The sequence below is a fragment of the Thamnophis elegans genome, chromosome 10 (genome assembly GCF_009769535.1).
Source record: "Thamnophis elegans isolate rThaEle1 chromosome 10, rThaEle1.pri, whole genome shotgun sequence".
Classification (NCBI taxonomy): domain Eukaryota; kingdom Metazoa; phylum Chordata; class Lepidosauria; order Squamata; family Colubridae; genus Thamnophis; species Thamnophis elegans.
In genome coordinates this window covers 33,359,040-33,378,456 of record NC_045550.1, presented here as the reverse complement: position 1 = coordinate 33,378,456, position 19,417 = coordinate 33,359,040, and the positions used below count along the sequence as shown (strand labels likewise).

Sequence of the window (19,417 nt, the reverse complement as noted above, 5' to 3'; positions counted from 1 at the left end):
GGCAATGTCCAGACAACAGGGAGCTCTGAGAGTAAGATAGGTAATCTCTAAATTTGATAAATAAATGAAATAAATAAAAATGTATACACTAACTCAGTCACTACTCATGTGAGACTAAATAAACTCTTTTTATCTGCTACCTGATTCAGAAGACAAAAACAGATTTCATATGTATGTGACAAGCTAACAAACTCTTCATTGTAGGCTACATTTGTGCTGCACACTGGAAGTATTAAAATTGATATCAGAGCTTTTACATCCTATCATAAGTTAAAACTGTAGTTTTTAATTGAGAATTATCCCATAAAAACAAAATATCCTACTTTGGTTGGAAGTTGTATGTCAGTCCTTGCTCCAGCTTCTAGAAGTATTCGCACACCTTCTGCATCAGCAGATTTAACAGCAAAGAACAGTACAGGCATAGGAATTCTGCAAATATTTGGATCAGCACCTCTCCTTAGGAGCACTTTAATTATAGACATTTTCTTTTTTTGTCTAAAATCCAGCAGAAAAAAGATCCATGTCAATACCTAAAACTGAACGCATTAGTATACATAATGCTACGCAAGCAGATAAGAAGTTCTATAACCAGATATTCATCCTCTGATGCCTAATACTTTAAAGATATTTTCTTTTTCTTTTGCAGGCTCTTCTAATTGATGGGATGCAGGCAACAAAATGATAGTTTACATGGCTGTCTCTAAATAAGAGAGCCCGGCCTGCACAGAATATTATTAGCATGTTTAAGATAAAACTGGGCTTTGTTCATGCTTGTGACATACTGGTCAAAATCGCATAACTGGAATAGTATTCTAATCGTTAGTAAGAAATATTGTATTTTTTTGATAAAGTTATTACATGACAGCTTCAATTCAAATAGTAAAAATGTAAAAAGACGAACTGAAAGAGACTATGGAACAATGCTTAAAAGAGAAAGATTGCTGCAAAAGATTAAAATGATAAAAAGATACTGCTTAATGTGTATATTGAGAAAAAAGTGAGCAAAGAAAGCTAAACAAAGTGACATTAAATTGGAATCATTAACATAATCTGTTCTATATTTCACACCATATTCAGGGTTTGCAGTAAGAACAAATTATAATACCATTACTAAGTAATCAAAAAGTTTTGCAATATTGTTAGCAGGTTTTTGTAACACAGCATATATTGCTTGGTTTTCATATCGTAAGAGTTCCCTCAACTTTTATTCATAGAAACACCTTATAAAATTAATTAACTTTTAACTATCTTCAGAAAAAGTTCTAACATAGGGATTGTCTTGACCATGGTATTTCAAAAGATTCATCTATGTTCTCCTAAAATCACTTACTCTGTTAATGATACTGCCATTTTCCTTAAGGTGCCTTCCTGTTGAACAATCTCCCCAATGTCTGGGTAACTGTGAGTTTGCAACATATGTTGACTAAGAACAACTGCACCATGATGCATAGTTTCTGGAGAAATCTTCATTTTGTAGTTGTAAACACCACAAATTGTCCCAGAGTTCCGATCTCCATTGTCTGTTGACTCCGATGACTTAATTTCAACATCTGGGAAAAATTCTGTTTTTTCAAGTAACAATGGCAACGCTTCAACTGATACTGGGGTGGTAGCATTTGTACTCGCTTCAGATAATTGAGAGATCTCTGACCGTGATAATGGTACAGATTCCTTAGACATTTCTTCAAGGAGGTCTTCTAACTATATAAAGTAAGGGGAGGGGGAGATAATCACTTGTAAAACTAATAACTATATCTTGACAGGAAAACATATTAGGGTATGTTTTTAATGTTCAGATACATACATCTCCATAACCAGGATGTTATGCAGAATAGTAAAGTTAGGTAACCTTCTACCAAAATTTTGCAAAGATAATTTCATTATATCACCTTTTCCCCTTTGCTTCCTTCTTTCCTACTTGCTTCCTTCCATTCATTCATCCATGCATCCATCCATCCATTATGGAACTCAAATAATCTCCTGTCCACAAATACTGAAAAGACTTGCATCTGGCCAATTTGCAGCTTCATATGACTTCAGATTATGCCTATCAGTTATACCACACACTAGACTACAGACAGCAAGGATGAAAACATCATTATCTTTTAACAATAACTGCTATTTGGTTTTTGAAAAAAAAACTTCTAAAAATCAGAAATACTTTTTTAAAAGTTTCAACAAGCACTGGCTGTACTTTACATTATAAAACTAAAAGTGAGAGAAAGGACACTTACGGACCAATCCCTATAAAGGAGCTCTAATTCAAGCTATTTAGGGATTTAAGATAGAGCAGTAGAGCAAATACAATACACTGAAATAAACATTTTAAGCAAAGAACATTAGGAATTGTAGGTAACTCCATTCCTATTGGACGTAGCTTAGCAACCAAATTAAACGATTATTAGCAAATTTAACTTTCGTTTGAGAAATGCAGTTTCACAAACACAAAGACCCTAAACAACTTCAAAAGGAAAATCCAGCACTGTCCACTGAATTTAGCAGAATAGTAGCAAGTGTGGTTGGTTAATTCAAATCATGGGGATAAGTTTACGGTTCCACCACAAAACCGCGGTAGACAAAAGCGCGCTCGCCGAAAGCGCGTACGTGACGTCATCACAGCGCGACGAAAACATCGTGCTGTGAGCGGTAAATTTAAAATTAAAGCGAAAACCTTACCCTAACCCCCCCAAACCTAACCCTAAACCTAACCCTTAACCTAACCCTAAACCTAACCCTAAACCTAACCCTTAACCTAACGCTAAACCTAACGCTAACCCTTAATCTAACGCTAAACCTAACCCTAACGTTTAACGTAACCCTAAACCTAACCCTAACCCTTAACCTAACCCTAAACCTAACCCTAAACCTAACCCTTACCTTTATGTGAATCGGCTTGCTTTAATTTTATTTTAATTTCAATTTAATTTATTTTTAATTTTTTTCGTCGCGCTGCTGATGTCAGGTACGCGCTTTCGTCGAGCGCGGTTTTGTCTACTGCGGTTTTGACGGGTCACATAAGTTTACATCTCTTGCATATACCTCTTCATTCCACACAATCAGGACAATTCATGCTCTCTTTATTGAAAATTAAAAGATTTATAAATTATGAAATACTAACTTCTTTTAAAAAGATATTCCTTTCAGCAATATTGGGCTGAAATCCTTCTGCAGGGAAATAGTGAACAACACACATGGATAAAGTTGATAGTCCTTCATCACTGCATTTATTCACATCAGCTCCACAATCTAGAAGAAGGTTGATGATGTTTTCGTGATAATTCAACTGCACAAACAAACAATTTCAGTTATTTTCACAAAGTTTTTTTACACTCCAGGCTGTACACATTTCAAGATTATGAATTTGATTTTTCCAATGAATGAATGAATGAATGAATGAATATATATATATATAGTTTATCACTCCCCATCTACTGCTCCAAATATATTTGGATTACAGTTCCAATAATGCATAGATTACATGTTCTCTGGAAATTCTACGTGTAATAATCTAACCAGTTCTGTAAGGTATCAAACTGGGAAAAATCAGTCTACAGTGACTGTCCAGTGACAGTCTATTTTTTCATATTTTCAATTGCTGTTTACAAATAGTATAAATTCTTTCAAATCACTCAAGCAACCCAGAACTGCAATAACCTCTGACGTTTTGCAAATATACCTAACATGCTGAAAATAATTAAGCTGGAGGTAATCTAACTACAAAGGTTATTGAAGGTTATTGATTATTTAGATTCAATTTAGACTAGGTTCTAGCCTGATTATATGTACAATACCAATACAGCATTTTCAGTTAATTCAGTCTTCTAGATATTTTAAAATCATCAGGACATCCTGCTCTCACTGGTTTCAGCTGGTTGTTACAAAGATGCCTCATCTCTTCAGTGACACCTACCCTATGGAGTAATGAAAGGCCCCAGTGATGACTTATTTGAAGCATCTCTCAAAGACTTGTTTTTATGTTAGTCCTTATCCTTAACACATGCGAATAGGTTTGGTTTATAACCTGCTTTAATCCCATATCTATAGCCACTGCAAATCATTTTAGGATTAAGAACCAATGTACAAATACTATAAATTAATAAACAAACAGCTAAATGTATTTCAATGGTACAATACAGTCACAATACAAAAAAAAATCTGAATTTAGCTGCACTTCTACCCTTGAGGGTTCACCATGACGGTGACCACCATGATCAAGGTTCATCATGATAGAAAGCATAATATATAGTAAGAACTTACAGCAGCAGCAGAAAGAGCAGTATATCCACTCATATCTGCTACATCAGGATGGGCCAGATTGTCCCTCAGAATTTCATAAACTCTTCTATAGTCTCCTTCTGCTGATTTCTCAATCAGTTCTTCAGCAATAAGCTCTTTGGGACCTTTAGCTCCAAAATCATACCGGTTGCCTTTGATAATGGCATTAATATCCAAGTCTATGTCACTCTGGCAATGCCTGAAAGTAAGCAAAGCCATAAAAAGCTAAAAATACAATAGAAGTACAGTTTTGTTGTGACATGCTAGTTAGATAAGGACAGGAGAGATAAAACATGGTGGGATTTTTTCTACCTTACTTCTCCTTATCTATCTTTGGTCTAATGCTTAGTGGAATGGTAATTCTGGGTTTTACTACAGACTGAAGGTATGTATGAGAAATCACAGGACTGAGTATCCCCCTTCATTCAACATTCTATCATTGTGTGTGTGTTTGTGTTTGTGTGTGTGTGTGTGTGTATGCTGCATTTGTGCTGATAAATAATTCCCAGTAAGGGTATGGCTAGCTGATGAGAGCTAAATAGTTTGAAATAGATGTATACTAATCTCCCTTTATTTATTTATCAGCACAGATGCAACACAAAGGTAACAAAAGCAACATAAAAAATGGCATTCTGCCTGGATGGCTCCTAGGGTGAACCGAAAGACAGAAAAGGAAAGCAGTATGCTCCCTCCCATATTTGGGCATACAAGGGGTTGTGACACAATACATAAATACATAAATACGTACGTACGTACGTACGTACGTACGTACGTACACACACACACACACACACACACACACACACAGACATTCCCTCTCCACAGGAAATTAGCTAAGGGGGAAAAGTCTTTAATCTTGTTCTGTCTTGAGTTCATTTATTTAATATGAAGAACAATCAATCGTGTAAATGGTCATTTTCAATCTAAAAGGCTATAAACAAACTTTAATCATCCAACTAAAGAAAGTTTTTCACTGCTCCACTTTTTTAAAAAAAGGTAAGAAAATGGCTGCAGCAGCACATAAAATAAATCCTATGTGCCTATGCACGTGCACACACACAAACACACACACTTTTACACAGGATTTCTGATAATTTTTTCCAAATGACCACATTTTACAGTATTAGAACTAAACAATTAGTCAAACTAAATGCAAATAAATTGAGGGTCAATAAAAAAGTAATTTTTAAAAACAGTACAGCTAGGAAACTTCATTGCCATATTATCAAGTGAGAGCCACCTATTTCAACTCTACATTTAAATGATTTTAAGAGGATCAACAGAGTCATATAAAATATTAGTTATCTTTAGTTATTAAACTTCATAGTTCCTGAAGCACAGAAGGCATCCAATGAAAGTGGCTGTAGCCCTCCTCGCCTTGATTTGAATTTCTCAAATCCTCTTAAGTTGCTACTGTGTGTCACATAATGGTGGACTAGATTGGATCTCTGCCTTTCAACCTGACTCTTCTTATTTCTTAAGTTTTTCTCTCCCTCTAATTCTCTGACCAATCTTCTTATCCATTAAACTAATTACAAATAATTTAATATTAAGTTAATGATAAATAAAAGCACTTCTGATAACTGGAATTTGGATGGGGTTAGAGAACTGGTAGAATAAATCAATCAAGATTTCAAATAATATTTTAAACAATATGTTTGAGTACCTGATAAATAGTGCTTTCAGTAGACACAAAGAAAAAGAATGAGCAGAATAATCACTTGTTCAGGCTTTTAGGGAAGAATTAAGAGCATAAGTAAGGAAGAAGATATCAGCAGGCTTCATCAGCAATTGAAAGGATAGAATGAAGCTTATGGTATACCATATTTTTCAGAGTATAAGACGCACCGGACTATAAGACACACCAAGATTTTGAAGAGGCAATTTTTTTTAAAAAAAGGTTTTGCACTCTGCAGACCTCCCAAAAACGGCCCATTTTTCATGAAAACAGGCCCTTTTTTGTCAAAGGAGGAGCTGCTCCTAGTGGCTGGGGGTGGGGGCAAAAATGAGCCCATTTTTGCTCATTGTTGCCCTCCCCAGCCCCCAGGAGCACTCTGGAAGCTTCCTAAAGACTATGTATGGCCATTTTTGCAAAGGGGGCGGGGTTTCAGGAGGCAAAAATGATGTATTCATTACTATATTTTTTGGGATGTACCTTTTTCTCTCAAAAAAAGAGGGTGAAAATCTGGGTGCATCTTATACTCCAAAAAATACGGTAATTAAATTGTTTAAACTATTCAATTGAAAAGAGATATGAAAAAGCAACAGAAAATAAAATTTCAGCTACAATTTCATATTAGCAATTATCAGTTCTTACCTATACTTATATATGTTTGTCTGCATCTTAACCAGAATAGGGGTTATGTTGGTTATTTGCCATGGTTTTTCAGAAGAGTGGTGTTTTCTTTTCTTAAAATATTGAAAATCAAACTCTTTTAAGAAGGATTGAGTAAGAGGAAGATTATCTGCATCAATTGAATATATATACATATCAGCAGGCAATGTATAGTTGTCATCATTTAGGAGAAGACGTTTGAATCTGTAGAAAAATGGATCCGTTTCTTCATTCAAGTCCCATAAAGAAGTGCTTTCCTCTGAAATATACTGTTCTTTAGACTGAGCATCAGAATAAATACTGAGTTCTGGGAAATCAAGAAGAGTAAAATGCTCAGGAATTTCTGTACATAGTTTAATAATATGGTTTCGATGCCACAAGCCAACATCTTGCCTATTATCTGGATAAGTTTCAATTCCTGGTCCAAAACGCTCATCAGCCTTGTAAAGCCCCTTTAGAGGGAAAAAAATGTTCAAAAACAAAAAGATATGACAGATATAGACAGAATAATAAAGACAAAATACAGAAAAGAATGCATTTTTAATTTATTTGTGTGTTCATTTATTCAAGGAATACTAAAAATTAAAAGGATTAGCAACACTATGAAAGAAATCAACAGTATATAAACCCTGTAAATAAATGAACAAACTTTGTGCTACTCCTAAAAACATTCATAATCTTGAAAAGAAACATGTTTCTCAAATATTTGTTGAACTTATTCATTTAACAAACATGATAGTACAATATTATTATTAGAATTTATAATTTAATATTATTAAAACTTTAGGGTTACCTGAAATTGTTTTCCATCCACAAACTCTAGGGTCCCATACCCTTCTTTACGATTAAGATAAAATGAACCTGTAAATCTGGAGCCATTAGGCCAAAAGTAAATTCCTTTGCCATGACGGTGATCTTTATAAAATTGCCCTATGTATCTCTGCAATAAAGAAATAAACATTAAATGTATTCTACTTTAAATTAATATATTCCAGTACATCTAGAGAATTTCTAAATATTAATATAAGCAATACTGCAGCATTCATGAATATAGTTCATCTACCTCAGTGATGGCTAACCTTTTTGCCATCACGTGCCAAAAGCGGGGAAAGTGCAGGGTGGTCATGCGCGGGCATGACCACACCCATAATTCTATACGTGCAACCCCGTGTGCGCATGCACGTGCGACCGCCACCCTCCCCCCACTTTTGATGCGCGATGGACCCATTTTCTGCCCTCCCCAGGCTCCAGAGGCTTCCTAGGAGCCTAGGAAGGGTGAAAACAGCCTCTTCTGCCCCCCCCCCTCCCTTGAGATACTCTGAATGCTTCAGGAAGCTTCCCTGAAGCCTCCGGAGGGCGAAAAATGGCCCAACAGGCAAATTGGAAGTCTGTTCCTCTGGAGACTTCAGCCAAAGTCAGCGGGCCAGCACACGCATGAGCACTGGAGCTGACAGGACAACGCCTTGCGTGCCCTAACAAATGGCTCCACATGCCACCTGTGCCATAGGTTCACCATCATGGATCTATCTCATATTATGTAGCCTCTGCATGCATTTTTCTGCAATCACAGCATTTCAAAACACAGAAATATATTTTCATGACTAAATTATCCCACATATCAAAATTACAAGGCACTTTGGAAGTTTCAGGATGAAAAATTCTAGCTTGAACCTCAGGTGATTTTGACTTTATAGTTCTTTAATCTCTTTGCAGAGGATTCCAATTTTCCAGCAGCAATTCTTAAACTAAGTAGATGAAAATTAAGCTATTCGAAGATTAGAATAGGTTAACTTAATAGCACATTCCATTTTTCACTTTTCATTTTTCATTCTCACATGCCAGATTTTCAGTTTTATAGTGAATTGAATGTCTAAATGTGTAATTCTTAATTTCTTATCTAATTTTTAAAATTTCAGGATGGCTTTGATATCTATTCTTTCTAAATGTTTGGACTAGTCAAAGTTTTACAATTTTTTAAAAGTGTGGACACATTTATCAAGCATACAAAGGAGGTTGAAATGAATAAGGAATTCATATGCAAGTTCTATATTGCCTGGCTTATTCTCAATTCAGATGGTGCATGTCAAAATCATTGCACTTTACCCACTATATAACACTTACATTTATATTAAATTATGTCACACTAGGAGCTTATGTACAAAAGAAGCTTGAGCAAAAGAAGCTTGAGCAAAAATTGAGCGGTATGCATTTTTCTATTTTATTCCTGGTATTGTCTATACAACACATGTTGAACAAATAATATTGTGTTTTAAGAAAATTGAAAGAAAACTAGATAAGATCAAGCATTAGAAATATCTGTTAATAAATATAAACTAATACAATGTATATAGTTATGCTTTCTAAACAGTAAGAGAATATATATATAATTAATCTAATGACAACCCTACATGAAATGCAAATACTACAAAAAATATTTAGTATTTATAAGAAGTGGAAGAGCACTTAATTTTCAAAGAAAACACAAGTTTTAAATGTGATAAATTATGTGATCTAAATTCACTTGAGAGGTTCAACCGAACATATATAACCTGAATATGTATAAGACGGATACTAAATGGGGAATGCACATTAGGCCTGCTTATTTCTTTTCATAGTGTTCACCCATTCTGCTGCAAGTTTGAAGGAAAGCTATATGTTTACCCACATGATTTGAAGACAGGGAGAGTAATCTGACTAAGTCAAATATTTTGAAAATCAATATAATGATTAACACCACTTCTACATAAGAAATTTAATAAATAACTATGAATTGGTTTAAATATATTTTTTGTAAGCACTGAATCTGCTTTCAGTCAGTTTCACTGAATATTCTGAATTTTGGTATAATTTCAACCTCCGTAGTCTTTTTACATCATAAACCATTAAACAAACTTGAGAAACATCAGCACACACAGAACTCATATATGTAGAATTAGATAACCAACTCTGAGTTAAAGGGAAAACCTGGTTTATGGAAACCTTTGTTTACCCTACTAAAATATTAGTAAATTATAATTACTGAAAATCAGGAAACCAGGCAGGAATTTTAAAAAGAACCCTAATGGCTAAACCATCACTCAGGTTTAGTATCTGAAATAGACCAATCAATAAAATAATATTTTGTTTAAGAGGTGTCCATATGTATGTTTGATGAATAATTATTTCAAAACATGTTACAAAGACCACCTAAAGATTCTAGCCCCAATTGTTCTTATAAATAAAGATGCTTCAAACACTCATGAGTGTTGTGCATTCTGTTTTCTAAAAAGTTTATCCTGGGATGCATCTATAGGACACTTAGGAAAGCAATCAATATGCACAATGCTTCACATATGCACTGAATCCCAACCTATATTCCACACATTGATATATTTATTAAGAGAGAAATCTGCAAGTTCTCAGAGAAAGTTGATAAGAAATATTTGAAGGACAGTAGTAATTTACAACCGACTGCCAGTATATATCATAGCTCAGAAAGGATCAAAAACAGAAATTTTAAGTGATATTTTCAAAGAATTTGAAGCATCATCTGCAAGCGTAGGAAATTTATTCCACTTGACTTCATCCATAGGAAATAATTGCAGATATACGTACTGAGAATTACAACATTTAATAAAAGAGAAATCTATGGAGGATAAAACTCAAACAAAACTATAAACCCTAACCAATCCATGACTTTTATTCCTGGTAAATTTCATTAATATTCCACTTACTGCATGATTTATCACAGTAAAAAAAGAGAACTGAATATCTACTTTCAGAATGATATATTAGATTCTGTTCTTATAACCATTATTCAGTATACAGTAACTAAGGAAGATAAAATAATTGACAAAATAAATAACATACAAATTGTATCTGAAATGAGCAAATAGGACCTGTAGCTAGACTATCATTAACAAATAATTTTCTATCAAACTCAATCTCTCTCAGTTTAAATATATAATGGCATTCAGACATTATTTATTATTGTCTTCTCAATCTGATTCCCCACAAGAAAATATTATAAATAATTCCTTAAAAATCTATTAAGAGACTAGTAGTTTACAGAATTTTTTCCAGGGGGGGTATGAAATCCAATCTATTAGCCATTGCAAGCTAATAATTCAAAAATCTGCATATAAAACAAGCTAATAAGGGACAAGGAAAATATTTGCAGAGTCAGTTTGGCCTAGTGGTTAAGGCACCAGGCTAGAAAGTAGAAGATAGTGAGTTCTAGTCCTGCCTTAGCCACGAAACCAGCCTGGTGACCTTGGGCAAGTCTCTCCAACTCATCTCACAGGGTTGTTGTTGTGGGGAAAATAGGAGGAGGAATGTATGTTGGAAATTTTCATAACCTTGGGTTATTTATAAAAATAATAAAGGAGGGGTATAAATGAGTAAATTAAAATATATTTTCCTAAAACAGCCCATTGTAGCTTTAACCTAACTACCAGTATTAAGAACACTAGCAGAAAATATACATTTTCAAACACTTCCTTTTTATTTATACGGATCCACCCAGTAGTTAAAAACAAAATAAACAGAAATATGGCGAATAAAATCTTATATTAAACAAAGTTTTATTGCAAATTGGGATATTTAAGAACAAGGCATACAGACTCCCTAAACCTCATATTATTATCAAATATTCAGAACTGTGAATTTAAGTAACATTGAATATTTATAAATGCACTGTAAATGAATTGAAGTATTCCTTCCTTCCTTCCTTCTTTTTCTTGTGCTAAAGTAATTGGTGCTACCTGGCTATCAGCCATTGTTAAAGGTTTTTTTAGTAAAAGAGGAAACTTCTGGGAAAAGCAAATGTACATTTATAATGCATTCCATAAATCAGGTTAGATTACATGCTAAATGTTGGAAAAACTAAACCATAAATATTAAAGTATGGATCAAATCACAGTATAGGGTCACGCATGCATCCCATCGCGCTCCCCCCATGCATGCACGCAACCACCCCTGCAGCCCTAGCAGGCCTGCCTGAAGCATCCTGGGACCAAAATCGACTGTGGGGGGGGGCACTGCACATGCCCCCGTGCTGCCCCCATCCCCATCCCCTGCACATGCACATGCACATGACCCCTCAGACTCCCGCGCATGCACACACACCCCCACGCATGCACACATCTGTATGTGCTGCAGAAAATCAGCTGGCCGGCGGAAGAGGGTATCCAGAGCTGCCCAGAGAGAGAGAGGATATACATGCAGATATACATGCACAGTGGAGCCGCACTGGGTGACGGCTCACGTGCCTGCAGAGAGAGCTCTGCGTGCCACCTGTGGCACATCTGCCATAGGTTCACCATCACAGGCATAGATGCACAAACTTATTTATAGGCATTTCTGCAATATAAGGTCTTTTTCATATAAACATGCATAATAACACACATAGTCCTGGACTCATGAAGCTTAAGAGAAGCCAAATTATAAGAAGAATCATAATCTGCCTAACCAAAATCCAATTTCCAAAAATAAAATAAAAATAAGTCAAAATAGCTATATTATGAAATAATTTATTAAAATTAGTATATATAAAATAAAGCTTTTAAAATAGTCTGAAAATTGTCATCTATTAGAAAAAGTCAGGACTTTTTCCGTCTTATGTATTTTGTAAAATATTGTGACAGATACCTCTGAGCATGCATGTTTGGGCATGAACATTAACCTTGACTCTGCCTAGCTGTTTTTATTATGTGAAGTTGAAAGAGTAATAATACTTTACAGACGGTACCAAAATAAGTACATTTTAAATATTAAACCAGTTTACCTCACCATTGTTCCAGGCAAATTCTCCATATCCAAGTTTTAAATCAAATGAAAATTCGCCTTTATAGCAAGAACCATCTGGCCATTCTTGCACTCCAGATTTATGCTCAATCCTATTATTGTTCAGATCATCTTCAACTAATATATCTTGCTGTTCATTACTTTCTTCCTCATAAACTTCTCTCTCTTCTTCTTCTTCACCACGCTCATAATCAACAGCAGATATCTGCTCAGTCTCAATTTCACTTTCTTCTTCTCCTGGGAATAAATTATTTGCTGAGAAACCATCTCCTGGTTTATGTTTCTTTTGTCTGAAATCATAAGCAGGAACAGTTACTATTCTTTATCAACTAAATTCATCCAATACCACAGCTCTTCCATACGAACAGTAACAAAATGTTTCAAAATGATTTGCAAGTAAATGTATGTAGCTTAGAATCCTATGCTCATCTATCAGGATATAGGCTTAATTTAAATCAGCAAAGTTTATTTTTGAGGAGATATGTCAAAGATATTGGAATTGTACCAATTCTGCTACTAAACCTAATCAAATATAAATTTCCAAAAAGAAGCAATTTGGTTGCTTCTATATGTTGCACAATTAGGAAAAGGGCAAAAGACAGTAGCATCTTAAAATAACTAAATAATGTTGGACTGGATGCAGATATTATCATAATTATTCTAAATATCAACTTGCTGTTACCAACTTTGAAGACAAGTCAAAATAACACATAAAGTGAAAGAACAAAAAATAGTGGCCTGAAAGCTTTGTGCATTTTAAATAAAACACAGCATTTCTGCGATGGGTTGACGCTGATGTACAATAACATTTTAAAACAAATTATGGCAGGGAAATAGGTTCAGAAATACTTGCTAAATTTTTCAAGAAATATGCAACCTAGTGATTCTTAAAATATTGTTTGCTCTGGGTTGATATTTTTATAATCATGCTTATGTAGCACAAGAGCTTTTATCCCACTGAACAAAACCATTCAAAATTATCACCATCCTCAGAATTTTGTCATAAAAATATATCCACATAATTCTCCCACAGAAACACTGGTAAGACACATGTTCTTTCCCTGTGCTTAAAATATATTTGTTTACATGTATTCATTGAGCTACGCCAGCAAACAAATCCTAAATAATTAGCTGTTATATCTAAACCTCAGTAATTTAGTTCACAATATACAATTTCTCCTTCCCAGAATACAATTAGTTCCTTGGGATCCTAACTCTGAAAAGATTAACTCTGCAAGTTAGAAATTGAATGGAATTGTCAAATTTTATATTCTAGGTTCTGGCTTAAAGTATAAATGCAACAAATAATCTCAGCCCTATATAAAGTACATATTTAAGTACACTAGTGTTGCTTTCCCCAACACAAAGATTTCCAATAGGAGTATTATTTTGTTATATCAGACAACCAAGATGGCTGTGATAGGAATTGTACATTAATCCAAGACAAATGAATTGCACCAGGGTAAAAAAAAAAACTGGCAGAGGACAGGAAGGTCTGGAGGAATGTTGTCCATGGGGTCGCGATGGGTTGCACACGACTTCGTGACTATCTACCACAACCCCTCCCCCCCCCAAAAAAAACTGGACAAGCAACTTAGGACATCCTTCCTGTCCAAGGGTGGGTACGTTCTCCTAAGGATTTTCATACAATTGCCTTTCCTCATTCAAGCAGTTGTAAAGGGGATCCAGGTAGTTTCAGAAATTATTTTGTATCTTCTCAACACAATCGTCATCTCTGACCCTACTGGAGAGGAAAAATTACCAAGAAAAAAAATATAGAATTGTAATGCCTTTTGATTAATGACACTTTAAGTCTCTGGATGTATTTTGTACTCACACCCAGAGGCCTTTAATATCTCTATACCTCTTATGCTTAGCCCCATCGTTCTGTATTAAAAGCAAATTATAAACACAACATTAACATGAACTCCTAAGGGCATTTGTTTGCACTTTTTGCACTTTAGTGTCACATTCACAGCAGAGCACGTTGATATTCAAATGTGCTTTTTGGAGACACAACTGAACTTTCTGGTTTTTCTTCGAGTACATTTCGCTTCTCATTCAAAAAGATTCTTCAGTTCTGACTGGATGATGGGGAATGGAAAGATTTATACTCCTTGCAAATTGACATTCCCCACCATCCAGTCAGAGCTGAAGAAGCTTCTTGGATGAGAAGCGAAACGTCTTCAAAGAAAAAACAGAGTGTCGAGTTGCCTCTTGAAAAAGCATCTTTGGGACAACCATGACCCGGATGACTGAGAACCTCCATAGGCAGTTGATTACCCAAAGCAACATATATTTATTTTTACAGCACCCAGTAGACGTACAAAACCTTCTCGTTGCAAAAAGAAAAAAAAAAGATGAGCACGAAGGCTAGAGGAAACTTTCGTCTACCGCATTCCTTCCATTTCACACGTGAACGCCACGCGGCTCCGCGGTCCGCCTATTCCGCCTTCGCAGCCTTTGGCCAGGCCCCTTTCCCGATTCACGTGGCTGTGCACACTTGCCGCCGGCTTCCGCCAGAGGTCCGTTGAGACTAGGAATCTGGTTCGCACGGACGGGGAAGACCCAACCGAGCCTCTCAGAGAGCGCCACCCACCCAAGAGCCGCAGCGGCAGCCTGAATGACCTCCATTCGATCTCAAGGCCGGGAAAGGCTCCGCCAGACCCGCAGACGCCGCCTCATAAGGGCCGTGGAGGAGAGCAGAGACGTAACAGTCAGCGAGGACGTGCTCAAAGCGCTGCTCCTGTCGTCCCTCAGTAGGAAACCGGCGCAGGTAGCGGAGAAAGACGGCCAGGTCTCTGTCTCTCTCTCTCTCTGGGCAGCTCTGGATACCCCTCTCCTGCCTGGCCTGCGCTGCATCTGAGTTTCCATAGCGATCAAGGCGGGGTTTCTTGGAGTTCGAAGAGGCTCCACCTCGCAGTGATTTTTTATTTACTAGCAATTCTCTTTGGGAGAAAATGCTTCGTTGGAAACAAGCTAATGGTAATAGTTTACAATTGGTTTTCTCAGGGATCACATACAATTCGGCGGGTGTATTGATCTAGATCAGTGTTTCTCAACCTTGAGGACTTTAAGTCCTGTGGACTTCAACTCCCAGAATCCCCCCAGCTGGAAAATTCTGGGAGTTGAAGTCCAGAGGACTTCAAGTCGCCAAGATTGAGAAAACACTGATCTAGATTATATTCCAGGAATCTTTTTAAATCTTAGCACTTCCTTCTTGTTCAAAGTAAGGATGTTCGTGTTTTGTTGTTTAACTAATTCACCAGTTATGCTCCTGTGTAGAAGAAAAGGTTCTCATACAGGGCTTAGTACCATCTCATCTTGCCTAAAGCAGCTGTCCCTACAGAACTGTTACAGCAAGCAGTTCAAATTCATCTAGAAATATAGTAGGTTAAAATATTGTGGGAATTCTAAATGCAAACTGATAAAAGTCTTGGCTCATAACACAAAAGATTTAATTGTGATGGAAAGGGTAGTAATGTGGATGATTGATGTGGCAATAGTAGGTGATAATAGAATAGAAGATAAAGAATTGGAGAAGATTTCAAAGTATTAACATATGGAAATCAAAATTGAGATTATGGCATAAATCAAACATGGGTGTCCCAGTGGCTATCAGCACACTGGGGGCTAGACCAAAAAACGTTAGCACCTAGAAAATCTGTGTTTGGACAGACTTTCCATCAGCCACACTGCTTGGATCCAGACAGATAGTACAACATCCTATCTTGGGAAGAACTTGATGTATATGAAGGCCAAAACCAGTTAAGAACTAGAAGCTGTAATTTCACACTTTTGGGAAGAGGAGAAGGGCAACAGACAGCAAATGCCACCTTGCAAATGAGCTAAAGAAATAGTGAGCTATCTAGTTAGAAGTTGCAAGAAAATTGCTTAGAAACAACAGCATGACAAAGTAGCAAAAATTGTGCATTGGAGTATCTACAAGAAATACCATTTACTTGCAAGCAGGAACTTAAGGTACCATAGACAAAGTAATAAAAAATGAAGACGCTAAAGTGCTCTAGGACTTTAAAATTCAGACAAGCACCTACCACATCCCTAACAATTGTCAATAAGAAAAGCAAAAAAAAAGTCTAGAGAGAGGATGTTGTAGTACCTGGGGGCAGCAGAATAGAAAAGAAAGAACTGGAAAAAATCACAAATGCAAAGACTGGCAAATAAAAATAGAAAGAATGTGGAAAAAGAAAGCAACGCTAGTACCAATAGTAGTAGACACTTCCGGGGCAATCTGGAAACTGGAACACCACTTGAATGCCATTAACAGCTTTAGCAGAAACAGCTTATGTGCTGCAGTGATGTCCTTAACACCATCAAACAATAACATCTGCCTATCACTTCTCTGGGAAGACTAGATAAAAGTGCTAGTCTAAACATCTGATTGGCTGGAAAACAAACTGGAGGGGAAAAACATGACCTGAATTATACATTAAAAAATGCCAAGAAACCTTGCTGAAGGAAGTTGATCAAGAAAACTCTTGAGAACAACAGAGGTTGAATATTTTGGGTGGGGGGGGTTGAAAAAAACAATTTGTTAATTGGAAGTACAAGTCAATCCATGGTTAGTACTTGAAGGAAGGAAAATCTGATAAAAACTGCAAATGACATTGGTTAAGTTCAGGAACATTAAAAAAATTGAAAGTTTTATTTTAATGGCTAAAGACAAAAGTTTACCAACTAATTGCAGGAAGGCAAACATTCAACATGTAACAAACAGAAAATGTTGTCTTTATAGTGAAACAGATGAAACAATTGACCATTTATTAATGACTGAAACAAAATTTCACAAACTTAAATTATGACCAAGTTTCCAGAATTATTCATTGGAAACTGCCGGAAATGAATCAGAACAAGGAGCTCTTTCAGATAGTTCCTTACGCTCCAGTTATCTCACAATTGAATTACTGCAATACACTGTATTGGGGTGTATTGAAAGCTGCATCAGGTCCAGAATGCAAGAGCACACTAATGATGGGGTTACCCCATTATGCTCACATGACCCCACTACACCAAGAGCTGGACTATTTGGCAGTTGACTACATGGTACAATTTAAGGTCCTGGTTCTTCTTTAGGGCTCTCTGATGGACTGCTTGTCTCCAGTTGTTTCTACTCATCTAGTAAAGTCCAACAGGGTGGACTTTAGGTCCTGTCAATTAGACAATGTCATGTCTACTCTTAAAGCTCCCTGTCAGGCCTGCAGCCATCTTTTCTTTTGGATCTTTGGCCTGCCACACTTTCTATTATTCTACTATGCATTTTCTATTGTGGGAAAATGGGAGGGGGGATTGTATGGAGTTAGATGCTATGTAGCCATAACAAAATTCTTTCTACAAAGCCAAGGTCATCCTTTGTCTTTGTACCTCTACACCTGACCAGAACTGGATGGGTATAACTGCCAGAATGGCAGTGGAAGATTGTACCATGTGATGGGCTTGTGGGTGTGGGGGCAAGACTTTCAATTGGGTGGGGAAAACTGGGAAGCTTTCAGATTTGGGTTTTCCCAGATGTGCCAACATGGCTTTCTTAATAAATTGGAACTTTGAGGAATGCTTTGCCTTGGACTCTGATTTAATTTTGGATGCTATTTGGAACCCTGACACTCCTATTCTCTGGATTGATCTCCCTCCACAGCACAGTTTTGTGTTAGGAAATCATTGAAGATTTTCCAGGGCCATGGGAACACAATAAACAAAAGAGACTCACTTTGTTTTGGTGTCTCTCTAGGTTTATTGTTTATGTGCTGCTCCTCTGTTAGTTGTACCATTTATATTATTATTCTTTTTAAGTTGTAAATTCCCCAGAATGGCTTTAGAATTGAATGGCTTTGGAATTTGATAAATACATTTTGATAATTAAATCAAGAAGTTACCATTCCTTTCTATTCTGCTTTGGTCTGTCCATGGCTAAAATATTGCATACATTTCTGTCTTCAAATTCTTGGAAAAGATGTTCGCAAACTGGAGATGTTCAGAAGAAATCTGGTGAATAAAAAGGGGCTCCAAAGAGAACATACATACAGAAAAGGGATATAATTAGCTGAAAAACAAAAGACTGGTGGACAGATTGTCTTGAGTATCTGAAGGGCTCTCATGTAAAAGTTGGGTCAGAATTGATGCAGTAGAATATTCTTATTGCTATTAGGGGATGTTTTCATGGGGGATCTTGCACTAGGCATCAAGTTGAACTAGATGATTTTCAAGGTATTTTCCAATCACTACCTTTTGTTATATCAGTATGCCAATTGAAGACCGAAATAAAAATTGTATAATGACTTTGAGCAGCTATGAACCCACCTGTTGAGTGTAGGCTAGAAGTGTCAGTGCGACTTGCTTTTCTGTGTATATATGTTTGAGAGAAGGAGAAAACTTAGATAAAATTCTACAGAGCCTATGACTTCAATAATGGATCTGGAATTTTTGATGTTTTGTTTGTTGCTATGGTCTCAGAGAAGTCTTAAATCTCGCAGTGTGTTGGACTCCAACTGCTTAACCACTAGTCTCCATGTATTCTTCTATGGTCAGTTGGGCTAGAAAATGGATGAAGGCTGTGGGAAAATGAGATTTTAAGTGAAAGATTTTGAGAATTGGTACCTATGCATTTTTAAACAGCATTTGTGGATAATTATTGATACATTATATAATATATTGGCAGCATCCATTACATTTTCACTGCTTCCTTCATATCTAATCTTAATAATGTGTTAAACCTGGATCTTGTTTACAAAAAAAAAACCTCAATTGAAACACAAAAGACAAGTTATATATATTATGTATTGTATTGAAATTATCTTGGTGCCATTAGTAAATGATATATTTACAGTGTGTGATCAGAATAAAACTGAGCCATAAACTGGGAAAAATTAATTATTGTATGATACCAAAGTCAGATAACAAGTTTTCATATAGAATTGTATTACATTATTAGTTTTCTCACATATATGAATTAACACACACAAAATGGAATTAAAAATAACGACTAAATGGCAGCGCCATAAACATACA

At 36.1% G+C, this 19,417-nt stretch overlaps 1 protein-coding gene across 1 annotated transcript in view; it reads right to left on the bottom strand.

Annotated features, from left to right (window-relative positions):
- ANKMY1 (ankyrin repeat and MYND domain containing 1) overlaps positions 1–15,268 on the bottom strand; it is a 42,705-nt gene extending 27,437 nt beyond the window's left edge. Inside the window, exons 1-9 of the mRNA XM_032225662.1 lie at positions 15,230–15,268; positions 14,259–14,281; positions 12,375–12,684; positions 7,404–7,550; positions 6,593–7,062; positions 4,258–4,474; positions 3,119–3,283; positions 1,331–1,701; positions 324–495 (exon numbers count right to left, since the gene is read on the bottom strand). Of these exons, the coding sequence (XP_032081553.1) occupies positions 324–495; positions 1,331–1,701; positions 3,119–3,283; positions 4,258–4,474; positions 6,593–7,062; positions 7,404–7,550; positions 12,375–12,684; positions 14,259–14,281; positions 15,230–15,268 (1,914 nt within the window). The remainder of the gene's footprint in view (positions 1–323; positions 496–1,330; positions 1,702–3,118; positions 3,284–4,257; positions 4,475–6,592; positions 7,063–7,403; positions 7,551–12,374; positions 12,685–14,258; positions 14,282–15,229) is intronic.
- Between the last annotated feature and the right edge of the window lie 4,149 nt (positions 15,269–19,417).